Source organism: Phascolarctos cinereus, unplaced genomic scaffold, assembly GCF_003287225.1.
Source record: "Phascolarctos cinereus isolate Bilbo 61053 unplaced genomic scaffold, phaCin_HiC Scaffold_5;HRSCAF=322, whole genome shotgun sequence".
NCBI classification, from domain to species: domain Eukaryota; kingdom Metazoa; phylum Chordata; class Mammalia; order Diprotodontia; family Phascolarctidae; genus Phascolarctos; species Phascolarctos cinereus.
In genome coordinates, this window is record NW_027555958.1 from 414,155,089 (window position 1) to 414,180,566 (window position 25,478).

General features: G+C 37.6%; 1 protein-coding gene across 4 annotated transcripts in view; it reads right to left on the reverse strand.

The window, feature by feature from the left end:
• RABGAP1L (RAB GTPase activating protein 1 like) overlaps nt 1–25,478 on the reverse strand; it is a 681,088-nt gene that overhangs the window by 532,802 nt on the left and 122,808 nt on the right. For all 4 annotated transcript variants that reach the window (XM_020970529.2, XM_078156481.1, XM_020970531.2 and 1 more), the window contains exon 11: nt 15,246–15,387. In XM_020970529.2, the coding sequence (XP_020826188.1) occupies nt 15,246–15,387 (142 nt within the window). The remainder of the gene's footprint in view (nt 1–15,245; nt 15,388–25,478) is intronic.

The following is a 25,478-nucleotide window of genomic DNA, read 5'->3' on the forward strand; positions in this document are numbered from 1 at the left end:
ATAATAATGACAATAACAATATAGCACTTACCATGTATCAGGCAAGGTGCTAAATGCATTATAATAATTATCTCCTTTGATCCTCCCTATCTCTCTTTGATCCTGTCCCATCTCTAAGTGCATAAATGCCTCTAGGGCAAATAACCAAATGGAGTGAGGGAGGGCAGGAATGGGTAACAGAGGTTGGGACTTGGAGGTAGGAAAACCTGAGTTCAAATGCAGTCTCAGTCACTTACAAGCTGCTTGTTGCTGGGCAAGTCACTTAACCTCTGTCTGCTTCAGTTTTTTCATCTATAAAATGGGGATAATAACAGTATCTACCTCACAGAATTATTGTAAGGCTCATATAAGATAAATTTAAAAATCACACATTTTCCTCATCTAAAAATGGTGGGGGTGGAATAAATGATCTCTAAATGTCTCTTTCAATTTTAAAATCTGATCAAAGAATAGCTGGGGGGGGCGGGGAATCACAGGAATGCTGACTGCATGAAGAATGTGACACAGAAATTATTACTAATCAAAAAGGGCAAGGTGATGACTACATTTCTTTTTGGAAAACTGGCCAAGGCAAAGCTCATTTTCTGATGTCCACAAGGGATTGTAAAAATAGAGAGCAAAACAGGCAAATGGCCAGAAGCAGGGGATGTTGTGGGGAAGGGAAGAATGTCAAATTTTTTTTAAATGCCTGGCAGTATCTCTTTGAAGTTTCACTTCTGTCTTGATTACAAAGCCAATTAATAGCTACACAGCAGATAATATTCCTCTAAGGGCAAAAAGAACCTTTATAATGTGTAAAATTACCTAAATTTGATACCAGCATGAAAAGGAAATATAAAATAAACCCACAAAAATTCAGGATGAGTTTTCAGTAGGATCTTTTAAAATATTATTAAATGGAACATTACATGTATTTTCTGCTACCTTTATACCAAGGGTTTCAGGAGTGTAGTCCATTCCACTCTCCCAACTGAAGGAGAAAACTTGAATACTTACATGCATGAAATATAACTATATTCAAGCCTTGAAAGAAAATGGCATTAAAATCAAATTGCCTTCAAGTATGCATAACCCTTTCAAATATACTGCGCAAAACACATAAGGTAGGAATATTAATGTCACTGAAAAGAAACTTTATGTAGACATTTTCAGGAATATGCTTAATTTAAATTATATATGCAATGTTATGTTGTGAGGACTGTAACAAGCAAATAGGTCTGGTTAGGTTTTGGGGGTTTGTTTGCTTTGCTTTCTAACACAGAGGCCTTACATTAGTATATTCATCTAAAAGAATAAAAGGGCAATAAGCCTATGAATCGATTCCATACATGGGGCTTTCCAAAAGCAACACGTATTAAATATTCAGCCCTGAATGTTTGACAAATGGTTCTTGCTTATTATGCTGCACGTTTAATGGCCAAGTCAGAGAAAAGAGGCAGCACTTGGCTGTCCTAGTCAGATGACTCTGGAATGCTTTTATTTCTCAGTGCTGTTCCCCTCTTCATGTGTTTCCCTTTAATCAAAAAAAAAAAAAGGCTTTTCTCAAAGGCAAAATAGACACTTCAAATTTGAGGCATCCCCCTTCAAAGGCCTCACAACCCAAGTGGGATCTTTAACCTTGCACTGAATATATTTCTAACAGAAATACACTGAAATAGCCCTCTGACATTATGCATAATAAAACAAAATTTGGTCAAAATTCAGGCTATCCTGGGCACCTTATTCTCTGGAATCTAATTACTGAAATACCAGAGTCTCTTCCAATTATAAGGCAGCCCCATAAAGAAGCTAACGCACAGCAGGTCAGGTGATGGTGATGATGATGCCCACAATGTTGATGGCCACCTACAAATTGAGCATGCACTGTGAACACCATCTCATAGCCACAATTCACTTTTAAACGGATAACTCTAAATTACCAAAGAAGGTATCAGAAATTTTTTCAATTACTTTTTCAAAATGAACAACTAATGTTATCAATTTAAAAGGAAATAACTATATTTTGTCTTGAAGTGCAGATGATGTATGTTTCATGCTTCAAAGAAATATGTTTCAGCTGACTTTAGTTCCATCAAGTCCACGATCAATTCTATAAGGATGTATTAAGCATCTGTTCTATGTCCTTTGGCAGTTTGGTGAAGTCTATGGACCCCTTGTAAGAATACTAATTGTTACCTACATTCATAAATGAAGGAAATGCCAAATTTCCATCACAGTTGAGTGAATATGAAGATGTATTTTTTTTCCCATCCAAGGTCACAGACACCTTGATATTTATAAGAATCCCTAATCTAGACAGACAAAGACAGAAACAAAAATAGTCCTCTACTCAAGAAGGTTACATTCTATACAGGTCTACACACAAGAAAATACAACCATACTGCAAGTAAATATAAAGTCATCTGAGTGGCCATAGGAAGCACTTACAAAAAGGGAAATAAGGAAAGGCCTCTGATGAGAGGCAGCATTGGGACATGCTTTGAACTGAGGTAGGGAAAAACACTGTATTACAACGAATTTTCTACCTATTAAGGAAGGAATTAGAAGCTTTTAAATTCAATAATTTTGCTTTAAGAAGTAAAATATATTTTTGCGTAAAAACTGAAGGGTGAACTTGTCTGTCTACATTTTATGATGCTAACCTAGGATTTTACACGCAGCCCAGAAAAATGTGTTTTCTTGTGAATGAAATTTTTTTTACATAATGCTATAGATTTACATTGTTTAGAACTTGCACCCCTCTCCTTTTCCCCTCCTAATACACACACACACACACACACACACACACACACACACACACACACCCCACACACACACACACACACACCCTCAAACCATCAGCTCTTCTGAGGCTGAAACAAAGGTCACAGTGTGACTGAAGTTAAAACAAGATCAGATTGCCTCCTGAATTTAACATGGCTATTTTGTATTTTTAAAACTGCATGATAAACAAAACAGAATGGAGGAAGTGTGAAAGAAGAGGCAACGTAGTGGGAGAGGAAAGATCAGGGGCTTAAGGACCCAGGACCTTGGTTCACAGCTTTCCTCTGACACAACCTGTGTGATCTGGGACAGGTCACTACACCTGTCTGGGCCTCAGTTTCCTTTTCTTTAAAATGAGAAGCTGAACTAGGCAGATGATCTCTGAGGTCCCTTCTCATTCTAGAGCTATGCTGCTTTGATCCTAGGTAAATATTTAGGACTAGGTTTGGTTGTCTGGTCAAACATCCTTCAACTATCAGAAGTAGGCAACATAGGAATGCCAATGCTCCCCTGGGATAGAAAGAACACAGGTCCAAATCACACTCCTAAATAGAAAAAAAAAATTTCTCTTCCAAGAAACCTGAAAGACAACAGAGTAAGAGGAAGCAGTACAGACCACAAGTATGCCAACAAAGACAGAGGAAGAACAGCAGACCGAGACCTGACTGAAAACTCAAGGAAATAGCATGGCAGGTTCATTTGTCCAGGCCAGGTTAGCGAAGAGAGACAGCCAGAAGGCCTAAAGACACAGGCAAAAACCTGAGTCCCTGACTTAGGCCAGTAGCTATGGCTGGAGCAGGGAGCAAGGACAGGAGGGAGAATGGACCAAAGAACACCTGCAGATCCCTGCTGTGACCCAGGAGGAGGAGCACAGATGCAGTCCGCAACCCACAACAGGCTCCTGCAGCTGAGTAGCCAGTACAGGAAGTGTGAACCAAGTTTGGAAAAAAGGGTATCCTACCAAGTTCCTTTTATGACACAAATAAAGGAAAGATAAAATAAAAAAGAAAACTATAGACCAATAACCCTAATGAATACTGATGCAGTAAAATACTAGCAAAGAGCCTACAGCAACATATCGCTAAGATTATGTATCATGACCAGGATGAATTTATACCAGAAAGAAATGCAGGTTGGGTTTAATTTTAGGAAAACTCTTTATGCATATACAGAAATAAATAACTGAGGAAATAATTGCTCATTGTTAGGTTGTGCGATATAAATAAAAATGACGATACCACCTAAGTTGATGTACTTATTCAGGGTCATACAAACCAAACAACAAAAGGATCAACTTACAGAAAAAGAAAAAAAATTATAAAAGCCATCTAGAGAAATAAAGGGTTTTTAAAATCTCAAAAGAAATAATGAAAAATAGTGGGAAGGAAGGGGACTTAGCAGTACTAGACTTCGAAATATAATACAAAGCAGTAATGACCAAAGCTACTTGGTATTGATTAAAAAATAAGGCAGTTGAGGAGTGGAGTAAACTAGATGCACAGAACACAGAAGCAAATGAGTGTAGTAGACTAGTGTTTGATGTACCCAAAGATCACATCTCCTAGGGAAAGGACTCACTACTTGACAAAAAACTTCTGAGAAAACCGGAAAGTAATCTGGCAGAAATTAGGCACAGAGCAACATCTCACCAAATTCCAAAATAAGTTCCAAATGATACATGACTTAAACAAAATAGCAGGTATCATACGCAAAATAAAGGAACAAGGTAGAAATTACCTTTCAGATCAATGGAAAGAAGAACGGTTTATGACCAAACAAGGGACATAAAAGATCCCAGATAACAAAATGGACAGTCCTGATTAGTTAAGATTTAAAAATTTTATACAAATAAAACCAAAGTAGTTAAATTTAGAAGAAAAACAGATATGGGGGCGGGGGGGGAGAGTTGTAGCAAGTTCCTTTTCTCATTTCTAAGATATATAAGGAACTGGTTCAAATTTATAACAAGAACCATTCCCCAACAGATAAATTGTGAAAGGACAGGGAATTTTCAAAGGAAGTATTTCAAACTATCAACAGCAATATGGAAAAAATGTTCCAAATCACTAGTAATTTAAAAATGCAAATTAAAGTAAACATGGGGAATCATCACACTAGTAGGTACATGCCTCAACCCCCCCCCAAAAAAAATGTGGAAGCAACCATGGGAAAACAGATACCAAATGCATTTTTTTTGAGTGAGGCAATGACTTAAGTGACTTGCCCAAGGTCACACAGCTAGTGAATGTAATGTATCTGAGGTCACATTTGAACTCTGGTCTTCCTGACTCCAAGGCCGGTGCTCACTGAGCCACCTACCAGCCCTGACAAATGCATTTTTGCTGGGAGCTGTGAAATGGTCTAGCCATGATGAAAAGCAATTCGAATTATGCCCCAAAATGCACCAAACTGAGCTCACCCTTTGATCCAGCAATTGTACTACCAAGCCTATGACCTAAGACAGATTTTTTTTTAAATGAGAAAAGGGCTCAAGTATACAAAGACATTTGTAGCACTTCATTTTGTGGTGGCAAAGAAATGTTAACTAAAGTCGTGCTCATCGACTGGAGAATGGCTGCACAAATTATGGGTTATGAAAGGAATGAAATATATTTGCACTCTAAGAAATGATGAAAGGAATGGTTTCTAAGAAACCTGGTAAGATTTGCTTGAACTCATGCAGGATGAAATGATCAGAACCAGGAGAACAATTTATTCAATAGTAACATAATAAAATAAAACAAGTTTTGATCAAATATATTGACCACCAAGCATAATGCCAGAGAATCAGTGACAAAGCATGCTACCCACCTCCTAACAGAGAGGTAACAGATTCAAGATGCAGAAAGGGGCATACATCTATGAACACAGACAATTTGGGGATTCGTTTTGTTTTATTATGCAAATTTGTCACAAAGCTTTGTTTTTCTTCTTTTTTTTCCAAGGGGGGGGAATGTTTGATAGGGGAGAGGTGAGAGAAGGGACTAGAGAAAGAATTCCCACAAAATGAGATGAGAACATTTGGCAGATTACAAGGAATCATAAACAAAACGAAGAGTTTTGAAAGTTACATATAACATTTCTTACCTACCAAAAAGAAAAGCAAGCTCTACAAAACAGAGCAAGGATTTTTAACCTGGGGCCTATGAAATTATTTTTAAAATATTTTATAATTGTATTTAAACATAATAGTCTTCTTTATAATACTGTTTATTTTATTTTAGGCATTTAAAACCTAATTCTGGATTCTCCAGATTACCAAGAGTCCATAACACAAGAAAGGTCTTAAGAACCCACATAATAGATTCACAGTTTCATGTACAATCCTCTCCCTCTGTTCCACATTTATATATAGCAACAATCATTTTATTTGATATTTTAAGTTCAGAATAAAAAGAAAATAAAATGAAAAAAATGTTCAATTTCTTTTCTTGGCGTAGTCAAACAGTGTCTATCTCTCTGAGCACTAGGGGCTAACAATGGAACTCTGTACCACTCATTTGGCATTAAAACAACAATATAAGATTTAAAACACAAATAAGAATTAAACAAGTAAAACCAATCACAACTTTAGGACTGGAAAGCATCCTGGCAATCTAGTCCAAATCTCCTTTTAGAGATGAGGAAAATGAGGCTCAGGAATTTAAGATCACTTGTCCAAGGCACACATCAATATTGTACAGAATTAACTTTTCATGTGCCCAAAAATAAAATATAAGACAAATTAAATTTTATTATGCTTTTAAATGGTCTGAAATATACTTTTATACTAAATAACATATTATTTCATATTTCTGTATAATCTAAAAAAATGCTAACATGTAATTAGCATCATGATAACTGATTGATTATTTGAAGGGCATCATACTTGTTTTTCTGGACCAAGGAAAGTCCCAGTGGATGAAATCTGCAAAGAAATACATGTGTATGTGATCAATATAAAGGGAAAGTCTGAACAATTAAATCTGCCCCAAGATGGAATCCAGCTACCTTAGAAGGGTTTCCTATAACTACAGTTTTCCACAGACTGACCAACATTCATTGAGGACAACGTTAAGGGGACAACCGTTCACTCGGGACAAAGCAGAGTCAATGCTTAGGGAAGTATGGGTCAGACTAGCTGTTGTCAGAATTCACTTACAACTCGGAGATTCTAGGCATTCTGGCTTCGACACTTCCTACGTTTATGAGCTGGGGCAGGTCACAGCCTTTCTGAGCCTCAGTCTCCTAATCTGTGTAATTGGGATGGTGATACCTGTGACACCTGCTTCATAGTGTTGGTTTGCTTTAAGTGTTTGCAAATTGTAAAGAGTTAAATAAACGCGAGTAGTTATTTCTCTGGGTTAAATCTTTAAAATTAGCAGATGATGCAATGGGTAGGGTGCTGGGCTTGGAGTCAGGAAGACCTGTATCCAAATCCTGTCTCATTAGTTGTGTGATTCTAAGTAGAACATTTGAGCCGTTTACTCAGTTTCCTCATCTGTGAAATGGAGATAACATTAGCACTTACCTCCCAGGATTACTGTGAAGATCAAATAAGACATCTGTGAAGCTTTCTGAAAACCTTAAAGTACCTTTTTAATGATAACTAGCATTGTTGCTATTAAACTGAGGAGCCAGGAGCTCCTTCACCTTAGGTAAAGTAGATACAGAAAGGAGGTAAAATTTTTTTCAACCAAACTCTCACTCTTTGGCACTCTTCAAATAACAAAACAAAGTTACTTAACACAGGGCCCACAAGGTACCTCTTTTTAAATATTTATTGACTCTTTTTGTTTTCACATCATTTATATTTTCCAATATATCCTTCTCTCTCTCCTTCTGGAGAGCCATCCCTTACAACAAAGGACAAAAAGATTTTTTTAAAAACTGTTCTGCAAAAACTAAACAACATCCTGAACAAGTCTGCCATAACCCACAGTATTCTGCAGCCAGAGGCCCCATGTCTCCAAGGAAAGGGAGACTTCTCATCTCTCTTTCATGCGGCTAAATTTGGTCATGATTTTACAGCCTTCCATTTCTATCACTTTGGGGCTGTTTTTCCCATTCACATTTTTTGTAATCACTGTGTGTATTGTTTCCCTGGTTCTCCTAATTTCGCTTTGACCCAGTTCATTTAAGTCTTCTTGTGCTGCTCTGTATTCATCATGTGCATCCCTTCCTATATTAGGGTGATACTCTGTGTCCAAGTACTGTAACTTGTTTAGCTGGTATACAATTAATGAGCATCTACTCTGTTTCTAGAGTTCTGATACTATAAAAAGCACTACTATACTTTGCTATTTTTAAAATTATATGCCCATAAACAAGTATACATTTACTTTATATTTTATTTAAGATATATAATGTAATATATGTAATTTCTATATACAGACAGAGAGGAAGGGGGAAGAGGGTGAAAGAGGGACAGAAAGAGGGAAGGGAAGAAGGGGGAAAGGGAAAAGAAGGGAAAAGGCTAAGGGGAGAGAGAAGGGAGAGGGAAAAAGAGACAGGAGAAGAAAGAGAAGAAGAGAGAGAGAAAAAGAGACAGAGAGAGAGAGAGAAAAGGAGGGAGGGAAGGAGGGGGGGCATTTTTTTTGTCATTGATCTTTAAGGAGCATTTTAAGGTACTTCATGAAGCTAAGATAATGAAACTTCAGTTAACAACTACAAGTTAAATCCTTGCATAACCATCTCAAGGAGCAGTCATGTAGGAAGCCTGCAAAATAGCAACAGGACCCTAGGACAGGAGGGATAGGAGGTGAAATTAGAAAAGTGAAACCTTAGACAAAAAGAACTCTCTGTGGTTCTTTCATCTCACCCCCTCTCTGCTATACTTAGCACTGTTTCTGGATGAAGATTTCCATACACAAGTACAGGCTGAGGGTTGGGAAAAATACTTTTGTGTTGGCCAATTTCAGGGCTCAGAATCCAAACTGTGCTGGATAAGTCTTTCCAACAGATAAATGCTCCCATTGAAACAGTGCTAAACAAAAACATTTTGACCTACTAGATGATTAAAATGGTACAGCACTTGTTTTTGAGGGGTGCAAAATTTTCTCCCCTTCCATTTTTTCTTAACTGATCCCCCTCAAACACATATTTTTTAAAATCCTTGCTTTGACTTGCTGAAATGGGATAACGAGGCAGTGGAGCCACAACAACATTTTACATCTCTTTATTATCTAAACACATACATTTGAAATCAGTCTATCAGGATAAAAAAATATATTGTAAGTGAAGAAATATTCTACGGCCATCTCTGAAACAGACCAGGGATGCAAGCTGGCTCCACTGTGCAAGCCTGCTCCTTTTTTTTTCTAATAGGTTTTCTCAGTGTTCTTTTCATTTGCAAATTAAGAATTGTCATCAGTAAACTTGTTGCTATAGTGAAAGGTTATTTGTGAGTGCCAACTTGCTCTAATCAGCACTATGAATTAGGAAACCATAAGAAAATAGCCTATGAAATAATTTCACTTGGAGCTGGTGTTTTTGATATATAATTTAATGGGAGGAAGAATAATAGGCTAATAAAGTTAATTTAATTTATTTAAATTGAAAAAGACTATTTCTAAAGATGTTATTTTTGATCACTCTAATTCCAAATTAAACCAGTTATGGACAGCTAAGTGGCACAGTAGATAGAGCACTGGACCCGGAGTCAGGAAGCGTCCTCTTCATGAGTTCAAATCTGGCCTCAGACATTTACTAACTGTGTAAGTCACCTGACCTCCATTTCTTTATCTACAAAATGGGCTGGAGAATGAAATGGCAAACCACTCTAATATCTCTGCAAAGAAAACCCCAAATGGGGTCACAAAGAGTCAGAAATGACTGAAACAAGTGAACAAAAACAAAAACCAAGTAGGAGGGGAAAAAAAAGCTGAGCTTCAGTTATCTAACAATTTATCAATCTGGACTTTGTCAAAAACCAACCTGTCTTCAATGACAACACATCTACCATCCGCCTACATCTAGTTGTTCAATTGAAGAGGCTACTCTTGCCACATATGTTCCAAATGACTAGATATATATGTGTGAGGCCAACATCAGAAAATCAATGTATGAAATTCATTTAAGGCTATACAAAGAACAACCCATGTTTCAATAACAGAAACAATTCAGGATATCTGGAAGTATACAAATACATATATAATTCTCATTTTGTTTGCTGTGATGGTCTTCAATTTTATGCCAAATTTGTACCCTCTGATGTATCCAGTTTGTAAATGTCATTTGAAATATGAGCACAGAAAGCCTTGCTTTATTTCACTTCAGACCTGTCCTAGAAAACTGAGGATAATGCAGTCATCTTAAATCTTGATCCTTTTTTAGGCAAATTACAGGCTGAATTAAAGAGAGCCTGTTACCAAGGCAAGACAATTTAGAATGACTTGAACTTCCACTTTTGCTTTGACAGGCAAATTGTTAAAAATAATTAAATAAAAGAATGCTGTGATTCCCCCCACAGCAGGGAAACATTTATATGCCACCTCCGACGATGACTTTTGATGTCTGAGTTGACAGAAACATCAATTACAGAACTAATAATAAAATGTATTGAAAACGTATGAAAGCCTGATCTATAAAAGAAAAGTAACTCTTAAGCACTACTCTGTGATTTTTGTACCTTTCATATAGGTGATGGCTAATAGATTTTTCAAAAGATAAGCTGACATTTTGGGTAGTGACAGAACCAAAATCTGTTGTTAAGAATGAGAGAAAAATTTGCACAAAAACAGACAACTTGGGTTACTTGTTCTTATTGACTGCACGCATTCACAGAATGAGAACTTCTTGTTTTCAGCATTTTGCAATAAATTCTAGAAATTTCAGTTTTCCTTGCTTTTCCTTGATATCCTCCAAAGACTGAAGTCACTACAAAATTTTTTTTAGGGATACAGAGGTAAAACAGAAAAGAAGGAAGCAGAAAAGGGAAGTGGGAAGGGCAACTATAGGGACAGAAATGATTCTTCCTACGTGTTAGTCTTAAGGCTTGTGCTGACCTCCAGTGTGAATACATCCAAATTACCTACCCTTTGACTCCATTCTTCTTGCTTTTTGAAATGGGCATGGTACAGATTTACTCAGGACGGAGCTTTCAAACTCCTAAAGAGCATGGGTTGCCATCTTTTAGTTTTGTAATACCAATGCAAAGGCAGCCCAGTGGCTTTCACATAATAGCAAAGCAAATACTGGTTGGATATTGAATCAAAGGCAATTCACTTTGCCTAAACAGGTTCTACATGCTTCTGGGATATGTATCTTTCTGAGCCTCACCTTGCACATTGTGAGCTATGAAGGTCCTATCCAGCTCTGAATCTGTGATCTAGGAAGCCCATTTCCCCAACCCCTGAATTCAGATCTCCTAGCCTATGTTCTCTAGGGCTGTGACGAATGCTGGGCAGGAATGGGATTTGATCTGCTGGACATCTAACTAGTCAAGTGGATAGCAGCAAAGTCATAGGTACAGCCTGAATATAGCCTCACTAGCTAGTGACTTGGTGACTAGCTAGAGACTTGGGCCCATCTATGCCCAGCTGTAATTATACCTCCTTGCATAGAGGTAGCTCAGCAAGTCAAACCACAGCCAGCTTCTGAAAACAAAGCCAAGAGGGAGGACTAGATAGTATGGAGAAGTAAAAGGAAAATAAAAGCAGCAGAGAAAGCCTACTCATCGACTGGAGGGAGGCAGAGTGGGCAAGTATCACTGGGGGGAGGGGAGGGGCCTAGAGAATAGGCCTGAACAAGAAAAGAGAAAAAAGCTTGCTCTATTATATGGAGGCTGGGGAAAAAACAATGGGATAGGCCTGGGTCCATAATTAGACCAATAATCATCACTAGATTTTCTTGGTGCAGGATTAAGCACAGCAGAAAAGCAGGTTTTCAAAAATCAATTACTTACAGGACAAGCTTTACAAGTCCAAGGGTTCTAGGACTCGATGTGGCAGGAAATCAATTTTTCACCAAGTCTACCTTATGAAAATATATTTACATACCAGTCACCCTATTATTAACTTCAAAGAAGCAAAAGAATTCTTGAGAAGAAAGTAGAAAGGCCTCAACTCCAGCACAAAACAGATGGCCTGTTACAAAAGCCATGAGGTTCTGGAACCATAGCATGCAAAATTATGTGGGAAAAAGCTTTCAACATCTAAAATTCCTTTTTTTTTTTTACAAAGCCCTTTCTCCTTTGCCCTCAAAAAGAAACTGATTTTCAATAAATGTTCCAGTACACAAATATTTTGTACAATTAAAGAGAAAAGGAACAAGAGAAAGGGAGGTTTAATCTGCCACAAATAGTTTGTATAGTTTATAATCTTGGGCATGTAATCTAGGCAGCTAGGTAGTGCAGTGGATGGAACACTGGGCCTGGAAACAGGAAGACCTGAGTTTGAATGTATCCTCAAGCATTTACTAATTGTGTGACCTTGGGTAAGTCACTGTACCTGTGTCTGACTCGGTTTCCTCAACTATAAAAAGAAGATAATAATAGCACCTACCTCCTGAGGTTGTTGTGAGGATCAAATGAGATAATACTTGTAAAGCACTTAGCACAGCGCCTGGCACGGGGTAGGCACTATATAAAGTGGATATTACTAATGTTATTATTGTTGTTGTTATCTTGATTGTCCAATAATCAGTCTGCTATTTAAGAGTGTATGCTAACAAAGATCAAACTCAATAGCAGTTTCTATACAACTGCATTGAGATCAGTTTCCAGGCAATGAATAATAAACAAAATAAATTTCTTCTCTCACTGATTCATGCCACATTAATTACTCTGAAGGCTGGATGACATCTTTCAACATATATACAGTTGCTACAAAAACAATCCTCTGTCAGTCTACTATAATCAGTTTTAAGTAAACATCAACTTAAGGAAATGGTGTACTCCCCGAAAATGGTTTTAAAGAGCCAATACAGCATAATGAACAAAGTGGTGGATTTGAAAGACACAGGTTTGAATCTTGCCTGAGACATCTTGCTAGCTATGTGACTCGAAGCAAGTCACCTACATTTTCTGTGAGTTTCTTCACTAATGAAATTAGGTTATGTTGTTGTTGTTCAGTTGTGTCTGACTCTCTGTGGCCCCATTTGGGATTTTCTTTGCAAAGATATTGGAGTGATTTGCCATTTCTTTCTCCAATTTATTTGACAGATGAGGAAAATAAGGCAAACAGGGTAAAGTGACTTGGCCAAAGTCACACAGCTAGTAAATGCTTGAGGCCAAATTTGAACTCAGGAAGATGAGTCTTCCTGACTCCAGGCCTGTACTCTATCCAACCACTGAACTGTCCTAATAAAGTAAGGATGATAATAATAAACCCTAAGCTACAGGGTTACTGGGAGGGTCAAATGAGAGAATACATATAAAGCACACTAAAAACCTTAAAGTACTAAATAAATGTGTGCAATTGTCATCACCATCACCATCATCATCATCATTTCTGTTCATCTTTAAGAATTAAACACTGATCTTGGTAACAAGACTTATCACAGTTAACTTGTGACAGATTTTTTTCCCCCAACTAACTGTGACTCTTCTAATTTTAGTTTCATTGAGTTCATCTGTGAAAACATTTTTTAATTTTATGTAATCAAAACTACCCATTTTATCTTCCTTGATCTTCTCTATCCTTCAGTTGGTCATGAACTCTTCCTCTATCTACAAATTGAAAAGGAAATTCCTTGTGGCTCAAATATGCTTATAACATAACCTATGGGTACTTTTAGTGATGATTATTTATATCACCCTAATAAAATGCATATTTCCAGAAAAGCAAAAGAGTGAAAGATACAATGGTTACCTCCCCACCAAATCTTTCACTAGCTGAAAGAAATAAAAGACAATCAAGTTTCCTTTCTTCTTTACTCCTAGAAAAGTTAACAAGTACTGAAATGACCAAAAGTCAAGTAATATAAGGACTAAGTAGCCAAAGACATAGATAATCCATAAAAGAAATAATTTGGCCTTGAATAATCAGTAGGCAAAAAATTTTAAGGTATAATTTCCATGAATCCACAGTCAAGAAATAAAGGGGGGAAATGCCAGAGGAAATATTTTGAATTATTTTTAACTGGAGCACTAAAACTTCCATTAGGCTAAAATGACTATTTTCTTTTTGCTTTTAAAACACTTTAGTTCATAATATTGAATTGTTTTTTTAATATTACTCAGAATCACACCAAGAAGTTAATATTCATATTTTCTAATAAACACGTTGAAAATAGCAATAGCTATTTTCTATTAATGATCAGAGGGAGAAATAGAAGGAAAGAGGAGAAAAAAGAAGGGTATGGAAAGAAGTGGATGTGAGAGAGAAGGAAAGGAGAGGGTGTGAGGAGGAAAAAGAGAATGAGCAAAGATTAGACAACATGACAAAGGCCTCAGACAAGGCATTTAAGACATGGACTGTGAACTCCTTGAGAGCAGAGATTATTTTTTGTCTTTCTTTGCATCTCCGATGCTTAGCAACATGTCTGGTACATAATGAATACTTAATAAATGTTTACTGACTAACACTTCTATTATTTGATATGCATATATTTGTATGTATTTGTGTGTATATTTTATACACACACATTACAAGTATCTATTAAGTGTTTTCTACACAACATAAAATAATCATGGTGGGATTCTTCATTGACTTGCTTTTCATTCAAATTCAAATGTTCCATAGCACCAAGGTTCAAGATAGAAAACATAAATTACTCAAAAAGAAGGAGCACAGAATTTAGTGCCAATCACTGAATTACTAAGGCTTATTCTGTAAGAAATTTGTAGTTGGCATAAAGATTTACTCAGTTTCTAGTCATTTTGTTTAAAAACAAGTTAAAGAAGGCAGCAATTTCACAAAGAAAAATGCCATGAGAATCCGAAAATGTTATGTCCAATCAAGACCATACAGAAGGTCAGGAAAGGAAATTTAAAAATGAAGAAACTATTTTTAATCCTGATCTAAAAAAAAATGATTCAAAGTTATTACTGGTATCCAGTATACTTCAAAGAGTACAGGGCACCATCCCAAAGGTTGTGCAGAGAGGAAGACTATGCTGGTATTTCTCCAACACTGTCAATATGTTTCTTGAATGGGACAGATATCAAGACTATAAAAAGCGAGTAGCCAATGATGCTAGTGTGAAGCTTTTGAGATCAGTACCAAGGAAAATCAAACTCAGATAATAGCCAATTCAAAGATATGCATATGTCACTTCTAAAAACACTTCAGAGAATTGTTTAAACTGAACTTTATCTGTCACTTCAATTACTTTTTCAATGACATGTAACAAGCAGCAGAAACAGCCAAATGACACCGCCAAATATTTAAACAACTGCCTAGTCTAACCTGACGTAATGAGCAACTGAGAAGTGAAGTGATTTGCTCCTGCATCGATGATGTGCAGTGGATCCCAGCCCATGACAGCTCAGAAGAAAAAAGACAACAAATCAATCTCCACTCCCTGCACGTGCTGCTCTAATAGAATCCTTCTGTGCTTACCTTCTTCTGGCTCATCCTCCTGGGACGACACTGGACCCCCAGCACTGGTTGGAGTGACTGGCTCTTCCTTCTCAGACGCCCTCTGCAGCGTCACTACTTCATAGATGGCATCCCCAGCACTGGCATGGGCTCTTCCCTCCGACTGAAAATACATCAAGTGTTTCTCAATATTAGAAACATCAAGTAAATACAAAAACACATTCAACAGTTTGTTCAAAAGAGCTCAATCAAGGAGGGGCACAGAATATCTGATGTGTAGTTCAGCTTAAGTAGCCCCAATACACTGAAAGAAAAAAAAAGTTTACCTCTTAAAATGCATAATTTGAGAAAGGCATTAAGCCAGTTCTGCCTGGTTCTGCCACTTAATAGCTATGTGACATTAGGCAAGACTCAATTTATTTGTCATAATATCACAGGATTTTATCATCACTACTTTTATTATAATTATTATTAGCTAACATTTATATAGTACTTTAAGGTTTGAAAAGCACCTTATAAATATCATCTCATCTTATTCTCACAATAACCATGGAAGATAGATGCTATTATTATTATTATCATTTTACAGGTGGGGAAACTGAGACAGATAGAGGTTAAGTGACTTGCAATGGGTACACAGCTAGAAAAGAGGCCACATTTGAACTCAGGTCTTCCTGACTCCAAATCTAACACTTTATCCATAATGCTACCTAGCTGAGCTGAAAAGGCTGTTTAAAATGATCTAATCCAACATCCTAATTTTTACAGATGAGGAAAAAAGACCCAAGGCTTCACTACAGGAGGGGTTCTTAACCTGGAGTTCACACACCCTTACGGACCCATAGATATAGACTTCTGGGAGGCTGTGAACTAGAATGGGAGAAAAATTCCATCTTTATTTTAGGTTATTTTAGGTTAAAGCTTTCTGTGAAGATTGTTTTATTTCAAAATAACAACCTGAATCAAAAACTGAATTTAAAATGTGTCTCTACGTGTTTAGTATTGACCCAAACATTAACAAAATGGTCAAGTCCTTCCAAATTATCATGGAGCAGAAACATGCAGTGGAACAAAATTCTGAATTACCAAATTAAAACCAATCCAATATTTATTGTGCACCTACCATGTTCGAAGCAAGAAAACAGAGACCTTACTTGATGAGACCAAAAGACCTCATCAAGGTCATTAATTCACTCTGGTTTCTATTACCATCAACTATAAAAGCTACAAGTACTTAACCATTTAATTTAGCAACACAGATAACAGATGTCAAAACTATTTAAGAATCTGTAAAATAAGTTCAACAAACTACTGAGAAGAGTTTTATAGACAGGATGTCATATGAAAAAATGCGACACGCTGACTGTGAGTGACAGAGCACTGATGAAGCTACGTGCACCAAGTCTGAAAACAGTCTCTCTGGTAAGCCACAATCACCCTTCTACCTCTTCCAAAACTCTGGCAACACCCCCAACCCCCAGTGTCTCATTTTAGGCTTTGGGTCTTCCTTCCTATGAGTTAAAATAAGCAATGATAAAGACCCACTGTTTTCTGTAGCATTGGCCTATTGGAGTCTTCTGAGATGACCTCTTATTATCAAAATTACAGGAACCGATTGGAAGACAAACCCATCAAAACAAAACAAAATCTTACAGAGTTAGAGTCAATATGTGTACATTATTTCTAGTTTTTATTTTTTGACTTGTATTACTTTATATATGTCTCTGTATTTTTCTACAGTCTTCAACTGGTCAGATATAAAATTTAAATGAGATAAATACATAGAAGACAGTGTTGTATAATAAAAAAAAAAAGATCCAGACTCAGAGGACCTGGTTCAAATGTGGATTCTGCCACATTTACCTGTATGAACAAGTCATTTGACTTCTGTTTGCCTCAGCTTCCTCAAATGTAAAATGGGGATGATAAGAGCCCCTACCTCTCTCAGAGTTGTTGTGGGGATGAAATGAGACCTTGTAAAGTGCTTAGCACAGCACTAGCTCATTAAAGACACTATATAAATGTTGGTGAGGAAAAGGAGAAGGAAGAGGAATAGGGGAAAGAACAAGAGGAGGAGGAAGAGGAAGAAGAGAAGGAGGAAGGGGAGGAGGAAGAGAGGAGGGGGAGAGGTGAGAAGGATGGGGAGGAGGGGAAGAGAAGGGGAAGAAGGGGAGGGAGGAGGAGGAAGGAGAGGAGGAGGAGGGGAGGAGGAGGAGGAGGAAGGGAGAAGGAGGAAGGAGAAGAGGAAGAGTAAGGAGAGGAGAAGGAGGAAGGGGAGAAGGAGGAGGGGGAGAAGGAGGAAGATGATGGAAAAGACACAACCTCTTTGGCTCTAAGTTCCTCCTCTATAAAATGAACTGGGTAGACAGTTACCCTCTAAGCTCCGTTCTAATTCTAAGTGCATGGTCCTCTAATCTCTGGTTTACAAACTCCTGTAAAACAAGGCATTCAACAAATGGCCTCTGAAGTGACATTGAGCTCTTGATCTGTGATCCAATGGCAAAAACTATAGGGCTTTTTCCTTTGTTGTATCTTCAGCACTCATTTATCTTAGGGGTATACAGCAGACATGTAGCATTTGTTGAGTAGAAATGTCCTTTCGTGCTTAATGTTCCCACAGCTAAACAGATATTACATAATTTTTACTAAAAATGGGCTTGGATCCTCCCCCCCTACAATCAACAAAAGGAGCTACCTGGACAGCTAACTCAGAAAAGCCCTTTCACATAAATATTCTAGTTAGAACCTTGGGATCCATTTTATCTACAGACTTCTCCCTACTTGGTATTTCTGATATCATGGTTAACAAGTCTCAACCTGCTCTTCTAATTCCTATATTTCAGAATGGATACTTACCTCCTAACCTCCACCCACATTCTCGAATCCATCCCTAGTGCCCAGTCTCCCCTTCCATGACACCCTATTGAACATGCACTTTGATTCACAAAATCCCTCTACTCTTAGATTTCTTCCTCTCACATTTCCTTTCAACTTCTGGCACTTGGTGAAACTTGATTTTCTCCTAAAAAAACAAAGTCCATCCTTTGCCACCCCATTCCACATACAAGGCCATGAAGAAATAGAGACATACTCCTAAAACACTGTCACTTCTATCCTCTGTGGCACAGTTACTCAAAAATCTATCCTCCAATGTTAACACCACCAGACTGGTGGATCACCTGTCTCATCACCTACACATGTCTCCATCACTAGGACAGTCATCTACCAATCTCCACAGCACTCTCCCTTCTTCCTAAATGAGTTCAGTTCACAGTCTTCCTCTCCACTCAAACCCTGCATTTACCTTCAGTAACTTCAATATTCACATTAATGGCCCACCTAACACCTTGGTTTCTGAGTTCAATGTCCTTCTCAACTTGCAGGACCTCCACATGCACTCAAATACCAATGTTATACATTATATCACTCAAAAATTCTCTACCGCAAAGATCTTGAACTCAGATCCACCACTCTGATCATGATGCTCTGGCTTTCCTCTTCCCCCACTCACTTCCTCATCCTAAATTCTCCACAGTGACTTAACTGAATAGGGCTTTTCTTATTCCTCATTCACCCTGATCTTTCTGCAGCATGCAGTGTAACTACAATACTCCCTTCTTCTGAATATTCTTTTGCTTCTTAGTTTACATGACCCTGATCTCCCATGGTTCTCCTTCTACTTGAAAGGTCTTCCTGGATCTTTAGTGATGATTCACCATCATCATCTGGTCTCTTAAGTGAAAGTATCCCCCAGGCTCTCTTTCTCCTTTCTCTATAATCTCTCCCTTCGCAATCTTACCCACATCTATGGGTTCAGTTATTACACTTTGGCAATTAGCTCCCCAATCTATATATTCTACTCTAATCCCTCTTGAGTTCCAGCCCCTACATTTCCAGCTGCCTGTTAATATCTCTAACTGGCTATTCCTCTGGGACCTCAAAGGCAATATGTTAGTTCAAAACCAAACTGATCTTTCCCTAACTCTAGTCTCTCCATTCTGGTTCCCTTTTATCTGGTTTTGACCTACTTTTTATGTCTAATTCCTCCCCTTCACCTGCTTTAAGCAAAATGGATTACTGGATGTCGCTCTTTCTCAGCATCCTCCATCCTTGGAATAGACTCCCTGCTCATCTATGCCTTGCAGAATCCTCCTCCCTTCTTTCAAAGGCTCAACTCCACTGACACTTCCGTCATAAAGCTTTTCCTCATCCCTTCACTTCAAAAGTGTTTTCTCCATCTGCCCCTATCACAACATACTTATCTATGTAAATGCCACATTCCCCTCCTGCCCAATGGAATTTAAGTCCCTAGACAGCAGAGATTATATCATTCTTTATGTCTGTATCCCAGCTCCCAGCACAGTGCCTTGCACCAAACTAAATTGACTTATATTTGTTTGGTAAAATCTACAAAAACTGAAATTCTATTTCTTCCCAGAATTCCATTACTGTATTAAAGCTCTCCTCTGGAACATCTTAGCAGTACTAATAATAAAATGTTCCTTATCTTGAAGACTGTTGATGTGCACTGGAAATGTACCAACTTTCTTAATATGAACAGCTGACTTCCAAATTAAGCTGCTAATGCCGTCAATCATGTTGAACTCGATTGTTATAGAACTAACTGTTGCAAGGCACTTTTCCCTTTACTACTGATGATTTCCTAGGTCTTTTACACTTCTAAATCCTGTGATCTTAATTCTTTCGGGAGCTATTAAAAAATCAAGTTGTCCTTTGAGTAATGCATCATCAGACTTCCCCAAAATAAGCAAAAATGTAAGAACCACCCCCAGAACGGCATTTTGTTGCTTGAAATGCTGCTGACTCAATTACAGCCTTGATAAGTGAGCCATTTTTTAACCAAAATCTTCAACTATAACACTCTTCCAAAAACCATTTTAAATTATATTTCAAGATTTGTGCAATCCTCATAAACGCCTAATGGCAAAACAACAGTTAATGAGATATCACCTCTGAAAAGCTACATCATGAAGCATTGAACTCATAAGCAGAATTGTGTTCTTCATGTTTCTAATCTTATTTTGCAATAACTTGGCTGTCATCTTGGTTCCTTCTATAAATTCAGGCCAAAAAAAGGAAAAAAGAAAGAGAGAAAAAGAATGATCTACTTCTACAAAGTGGGAACAAATCAAAAATGTATCATTATGACACAATGCAGAATTTTTAATTTAAAGGTAAATGTAGCATCTCAAAAGTTTAACTACAGAAACAGCTGGAACTTGAGTTCATCCTACGAAATAAATTTGCTGGAAATAATTCCGTATAAGCATATTCATTTCCTGGACCTATAGATGCAGTCGCCATATTTTCTCGGGCCAAAATCAATATACATCTTTGCAAAACAAATTTTTAAAAACACTTTGTTAAAAGCTTATCTTTTTTGCTTAAAATCTGGATGCCCAGAGATCTGTAGTTTTAGCATATGCTTGAGCATAAGAGACAGACTTTCCTTCACTAAATTTCAACAGTAGCCTTTCCCAAGTCCATAGCTTACCACATTTCTTTTTCAGACAATGGTCAATCCACTAGTTTTTGTATTGTTGATACTCTTAAACTAAGGCATCAAATATAGCCCACAGCCACTCTTGAGTACAGCCTGAATCAGATTAAAATAAGTTGGGAAATATTTAATAAAATAAATAAGAAATGCAATAAAACACTGCATCTTAAAACTAAGTCAATATGAGGCCCACAGGGATCCTTGTAAACAGTTTAGTGACCCCAATTTCTAGCTGACAGAATTGTTCTACAAGATCACATATTTTTAAAAACCAAGTTCTTATATTGAAGGATTAAATCCACCTTGTTTGTGAGGTTTTTAAAGGTTCTCTTTTACAACTTTGCAAAAGGAATACTCATCAGCCTTTGTGCAAAATATGGTATCTGATTTTTTTAAACTCATTGCAAAATAGGAAAAAGTGAAGCTTCCTTAGCAAAAATCTGTAATTTTCCAAACAATTCTGATTCAGTATTGTTTATTCAGCTGCCTATCTGTCATATTACGACACAGGCTGCTTTGTCTTTGACAAGACCTAAATCTAACCCACTCCTCAATTCTGGTTTGATACAGCAACATCAGCATATGGAGCCCTGGCAAGTCACATGGCTCATAAATGGCAGAACTCAGTTCGAAGCCCAGATTTCCTAAGTTGAGTCATATATATAATACATATGATATATAATACATATGATACATACATGTAAATTCTAGATCATATATTATTATTATTTCAATGGAATCAATTTAGAGATATATGAGAAATTCTATAAATAGATTTTACATTTCTCTCTTATCACTATTTTCTATTTATTCTTACTGTTCTACAAGTGTTTACATTATTTGCCAAAGGAATGTTTGATTCTGAAGATCTTTGTAGGAATTAAATTGCAATATTGGCAATACTACTAGTAATCACTGCTCTGGGAGAAGAATAAAGAACGTAAAAAAAATGTAACCAAAGGAAACTAAAGACCTGCAGCCTGAAATGAACTCTGCTTCCTAAAGTATATAATAATAATAATAATCACCGTTATTATTAGTAGTATAAATAGCATTTATGTAGTGCTTTATGTCTATTGGTATTTGATCTTCACAACAACTCTGGGAGATAGGTGCTATTATAATCCTCATTTCATAGATGAGGAAAGTGAGGCTTAAAGAGGTTGAGTGACTTACCTGGGATCACACAGCTACTAAGTGTCAAAGAACAAATTTGAACCCAGTACTCCGGACCTCAGGTTCAACACTTTGGCTACTATGCCACTTAACTGCCTTTCACTGGAATGGGCGCTATGACAAAGACAGTTCTATTACAGTGTACAGTAACTTAAGTAAACACATGGTGGGGCCTGAATTTGTATTCACTGCCTTACACACTAAAGAACACCAATGGAATATTGGATTATTGCTATATAACTGGATTAACATAAAAGGCTGTATTTCAGATAGCTCACTGTCAGCAACTCTTAACAGTACTTCTCATAATACTCTCTGGATAACAGGGTACATGAAAAGTGCATTTTCAGTAATAAAAAAGAAAAGTGATCATAGTTCACCGAATTAGCACTCATAGAGTTGTACTAGAGTGGCTGTTATCTACTGCCACTGTAATCTAAGGTAATGAATATTTGTAATAGAAATCCTATTCTTTAGTTCTTCAGCTCCACTATAAAAATCTATTTGTGTTGACAACCAAAGCATAACACATTTGTTGCAGCACGACATTCCTAAGCTTTCACTCTTTCTTTTAGCTATTATGAAAGTACATTGTATTTACTATGAAAGAGAAAAAAAAAATTTAAGTCCATTCTAGTACAACCAAGTGAAAACAGGCTTATTTTTCAAACTATATCTGACATTGCCTAAACACAGGGAACACAAAAGTACTATTTACAGTACATAGTACCAAATGGTCAAACTACTTCTGATGGCACAAGCAATAGCAGCAACAGCGGAGGGCAAAGCTAACCACAGTTGGCAGGCTTTGGCCTCCACTCCTAGCCCAGCGGTACGCTAAATTTGAACAGGGACTACTGAAAACAGACTAATCAATACATCTGTGTCCTGTTTGCTTCAAGTCAAGGATGTGCTGCTCAGATATCATGCTCTGATAAACACTCACAATAATAACTTTGATTTCCACCATCAGGGCCAGAATTACTTAAAAAAAAAAAAGTAGGTCAATTTTGCCTTTAAGACTCAGGTGTCACTCTCTCAGCCCTACAAAAAGCAAAGCCAGTTACCAGGAGGTGGTAACCATCCACAGAGACAGGGCAGCCTAAAATGGATAAGGAAGAAGAGGAGGACAAAGAGGATAACTTGCATTTATATATTGCTTTAAAGTTTGCAAATCACTTTATAAATATTAGCTCATTTGATCCTTACAAAAACCTTGGGGTTGGGGGGGCAGGGTAGATGCTATTATTATCCCCATTCTACAGATAAGGAGATTGAGGCTGACAGAGATTAACTGACTTGCCCAGGGTCACATAGCTATAAAAGTCAAAGGCTAGATTTGAACTCAGGTCTGCCTGACTCCCAGCACTCTATACACCATAGTACTTAGCTGACAAATGTCAAGGGATGCCAAAGCCTATAAGGCAGAACATCTGGTAAAATTTACTATTCTAGAGTAGGGGTTCTGAGACAGGGTTGGAAATTCAGAATAGGAGAAAGGGAAGCAAATGGGAGATTAAAATCAAGAGAGGTACTAGTAAGAAAAAGAAGAGAGCCTCCAGGAAGGAAGCTGTCCATTCAGGAGCAAAGGCAGGAGAAAAGGGAACAGAGCAGGTCTAAATTAACAGTCTTCTTGTTGCCCTACCTATGTGGAATGCATCCCAGAACAAAAGGAAAAAGGAACAGAGAAATCCAGGGAATTGTGTCCAGCATTACAAACCCAGGGTACCCAGGGAAGTGTCTAATGGAGGCCCAGTAAAAGAATGGTAAACAAAGGTCCCAGTGACTCTAAGGAATGCAGAATGCTCATCACAGGGACTTCAGCTGCCTCTTGGACTGTACGTTTTTCTTCCAAAGGCTCTCTTATGGAAAGACAAGCTGCCTTGGTGAAATGGAGAGAGTGCTGAATTTGGAGGACTTCTGTCCAAGTCCTAGCTGTGCCATGGACTATCTCTGTGACAATGGACAAGTCATTTCATCTCTCTGGACTTCAGTTTCAGTTGTAAAATGAGGGTGTTCAAGTAGATGAACTCTCAGGTCCCTTTTAGCTCTATAATCCATCTTGAGAGATCAACAGGTTGTACAAAAAGCAAATAGTTGGGAGCTTGAACAGCCGTTGGGAGGGGAAAAAGTGGGAAAGTACTGGATAATAACAGGTGAAGAATATGGTAGTATTGGGGACAAGCCCTAGGACTGGCTATCACTGGGAAGGTGGGCTGGGACCCATTTTCCCAACTGGTTTATCTCATGTGCCTTGGGGTCTTGCCAGAGTTACCAATTTGTAGATCACTACTCTCAAATTATTTTAAAAAAAAAACTCTAATACTGTGTAATATTCAACCAAGAATATACTATATATGTATTAATCATCAACAGGAAAGCTACGGAAAATAAAAAGGCTGAAAGGGACTTTCCATTATGATTGATTTTATTCACAAATGCATGCACACTCACACCAACAGATGTATATCTAGAAAGAATATTTCCTTATTTATAGCTTCCAACAAAAACCATTAATGACCCCTCCAAAAATGAATTATTCATACACAATAGGATGAAGCATCTGCCCACTGATTTAGGCTATTTTTTTTTCTTTAAACAGTGATATGGTCAACCAAGTTACTTTTAAATTTTTCCAAAGGATTTCCCTTACACTTCAACATCTAATGAGCGTGATGACTACTCAACATTAGACAACTCAAGTTAGAAACCACCATCTCACCTTCCAGATTCATTTGAAACAAACTGTATATTTAGCATAGTTGAACATTTTCAAATTTAATCCCTTTGATTCACAGATGATCTTTTCATGTAATATTTAAACATGCTGAATTACTAACATGGGGCACATGTCCCTAATCATTACATGCTTTAAATAAAATAAGAGCACAAAATTCCATAACAAAAATCTCTCATATAAAATCTACACAAAAGGTCAGAGAAACTATTGTAACCAAGTGTCCATTTCTCAGGCAGCTAGCAGGAGAGACTCATGCATCTCTGAACCATTTCTCAAGCACAGGCCCCGAGGTGACACAGTAGACGGATAAAGGGCTGGACCTGGAGTCAGAAAGGCCTGAGTCTGAATCCTGCCTCAGATATTTACTAGCCAGAGGACCCTGGGTAATCACTGAACCTCTCTCAGCCTCAGTTTCCTCACATGTAAAATGAGGACAATAATCTCATCTCATAGTGTTGCTGTGAGGATTAAATAACATATAAAATGCTTTGCAAACTTTAAAGTGCTATATAAATGCTCACCCTGGAAGAAGAACAGCCTCTCTGGCCACACTAGTAACTGCCCAGCCTTTGTCTATGATGCCACAGAAACCTTTTCAATAGAGAAGCTCACTCTACCCTGGGACACATCTCCACTCCTTTAGTCTCTCCCTCAGATGGGCTGTTTCAGAAAGAAGATGCCCAGGCTGGCCACAGCTTCATTCCTCTCCAGGCTGCACTCCTGGCTCTCTGGACTTTCTCTACCCTACCTTCTTTATCTCTTCCCCTCACCTCTGTTTTTCAGCTTCCTTTTATGTGCTGTTAGAATGTAAACTCCT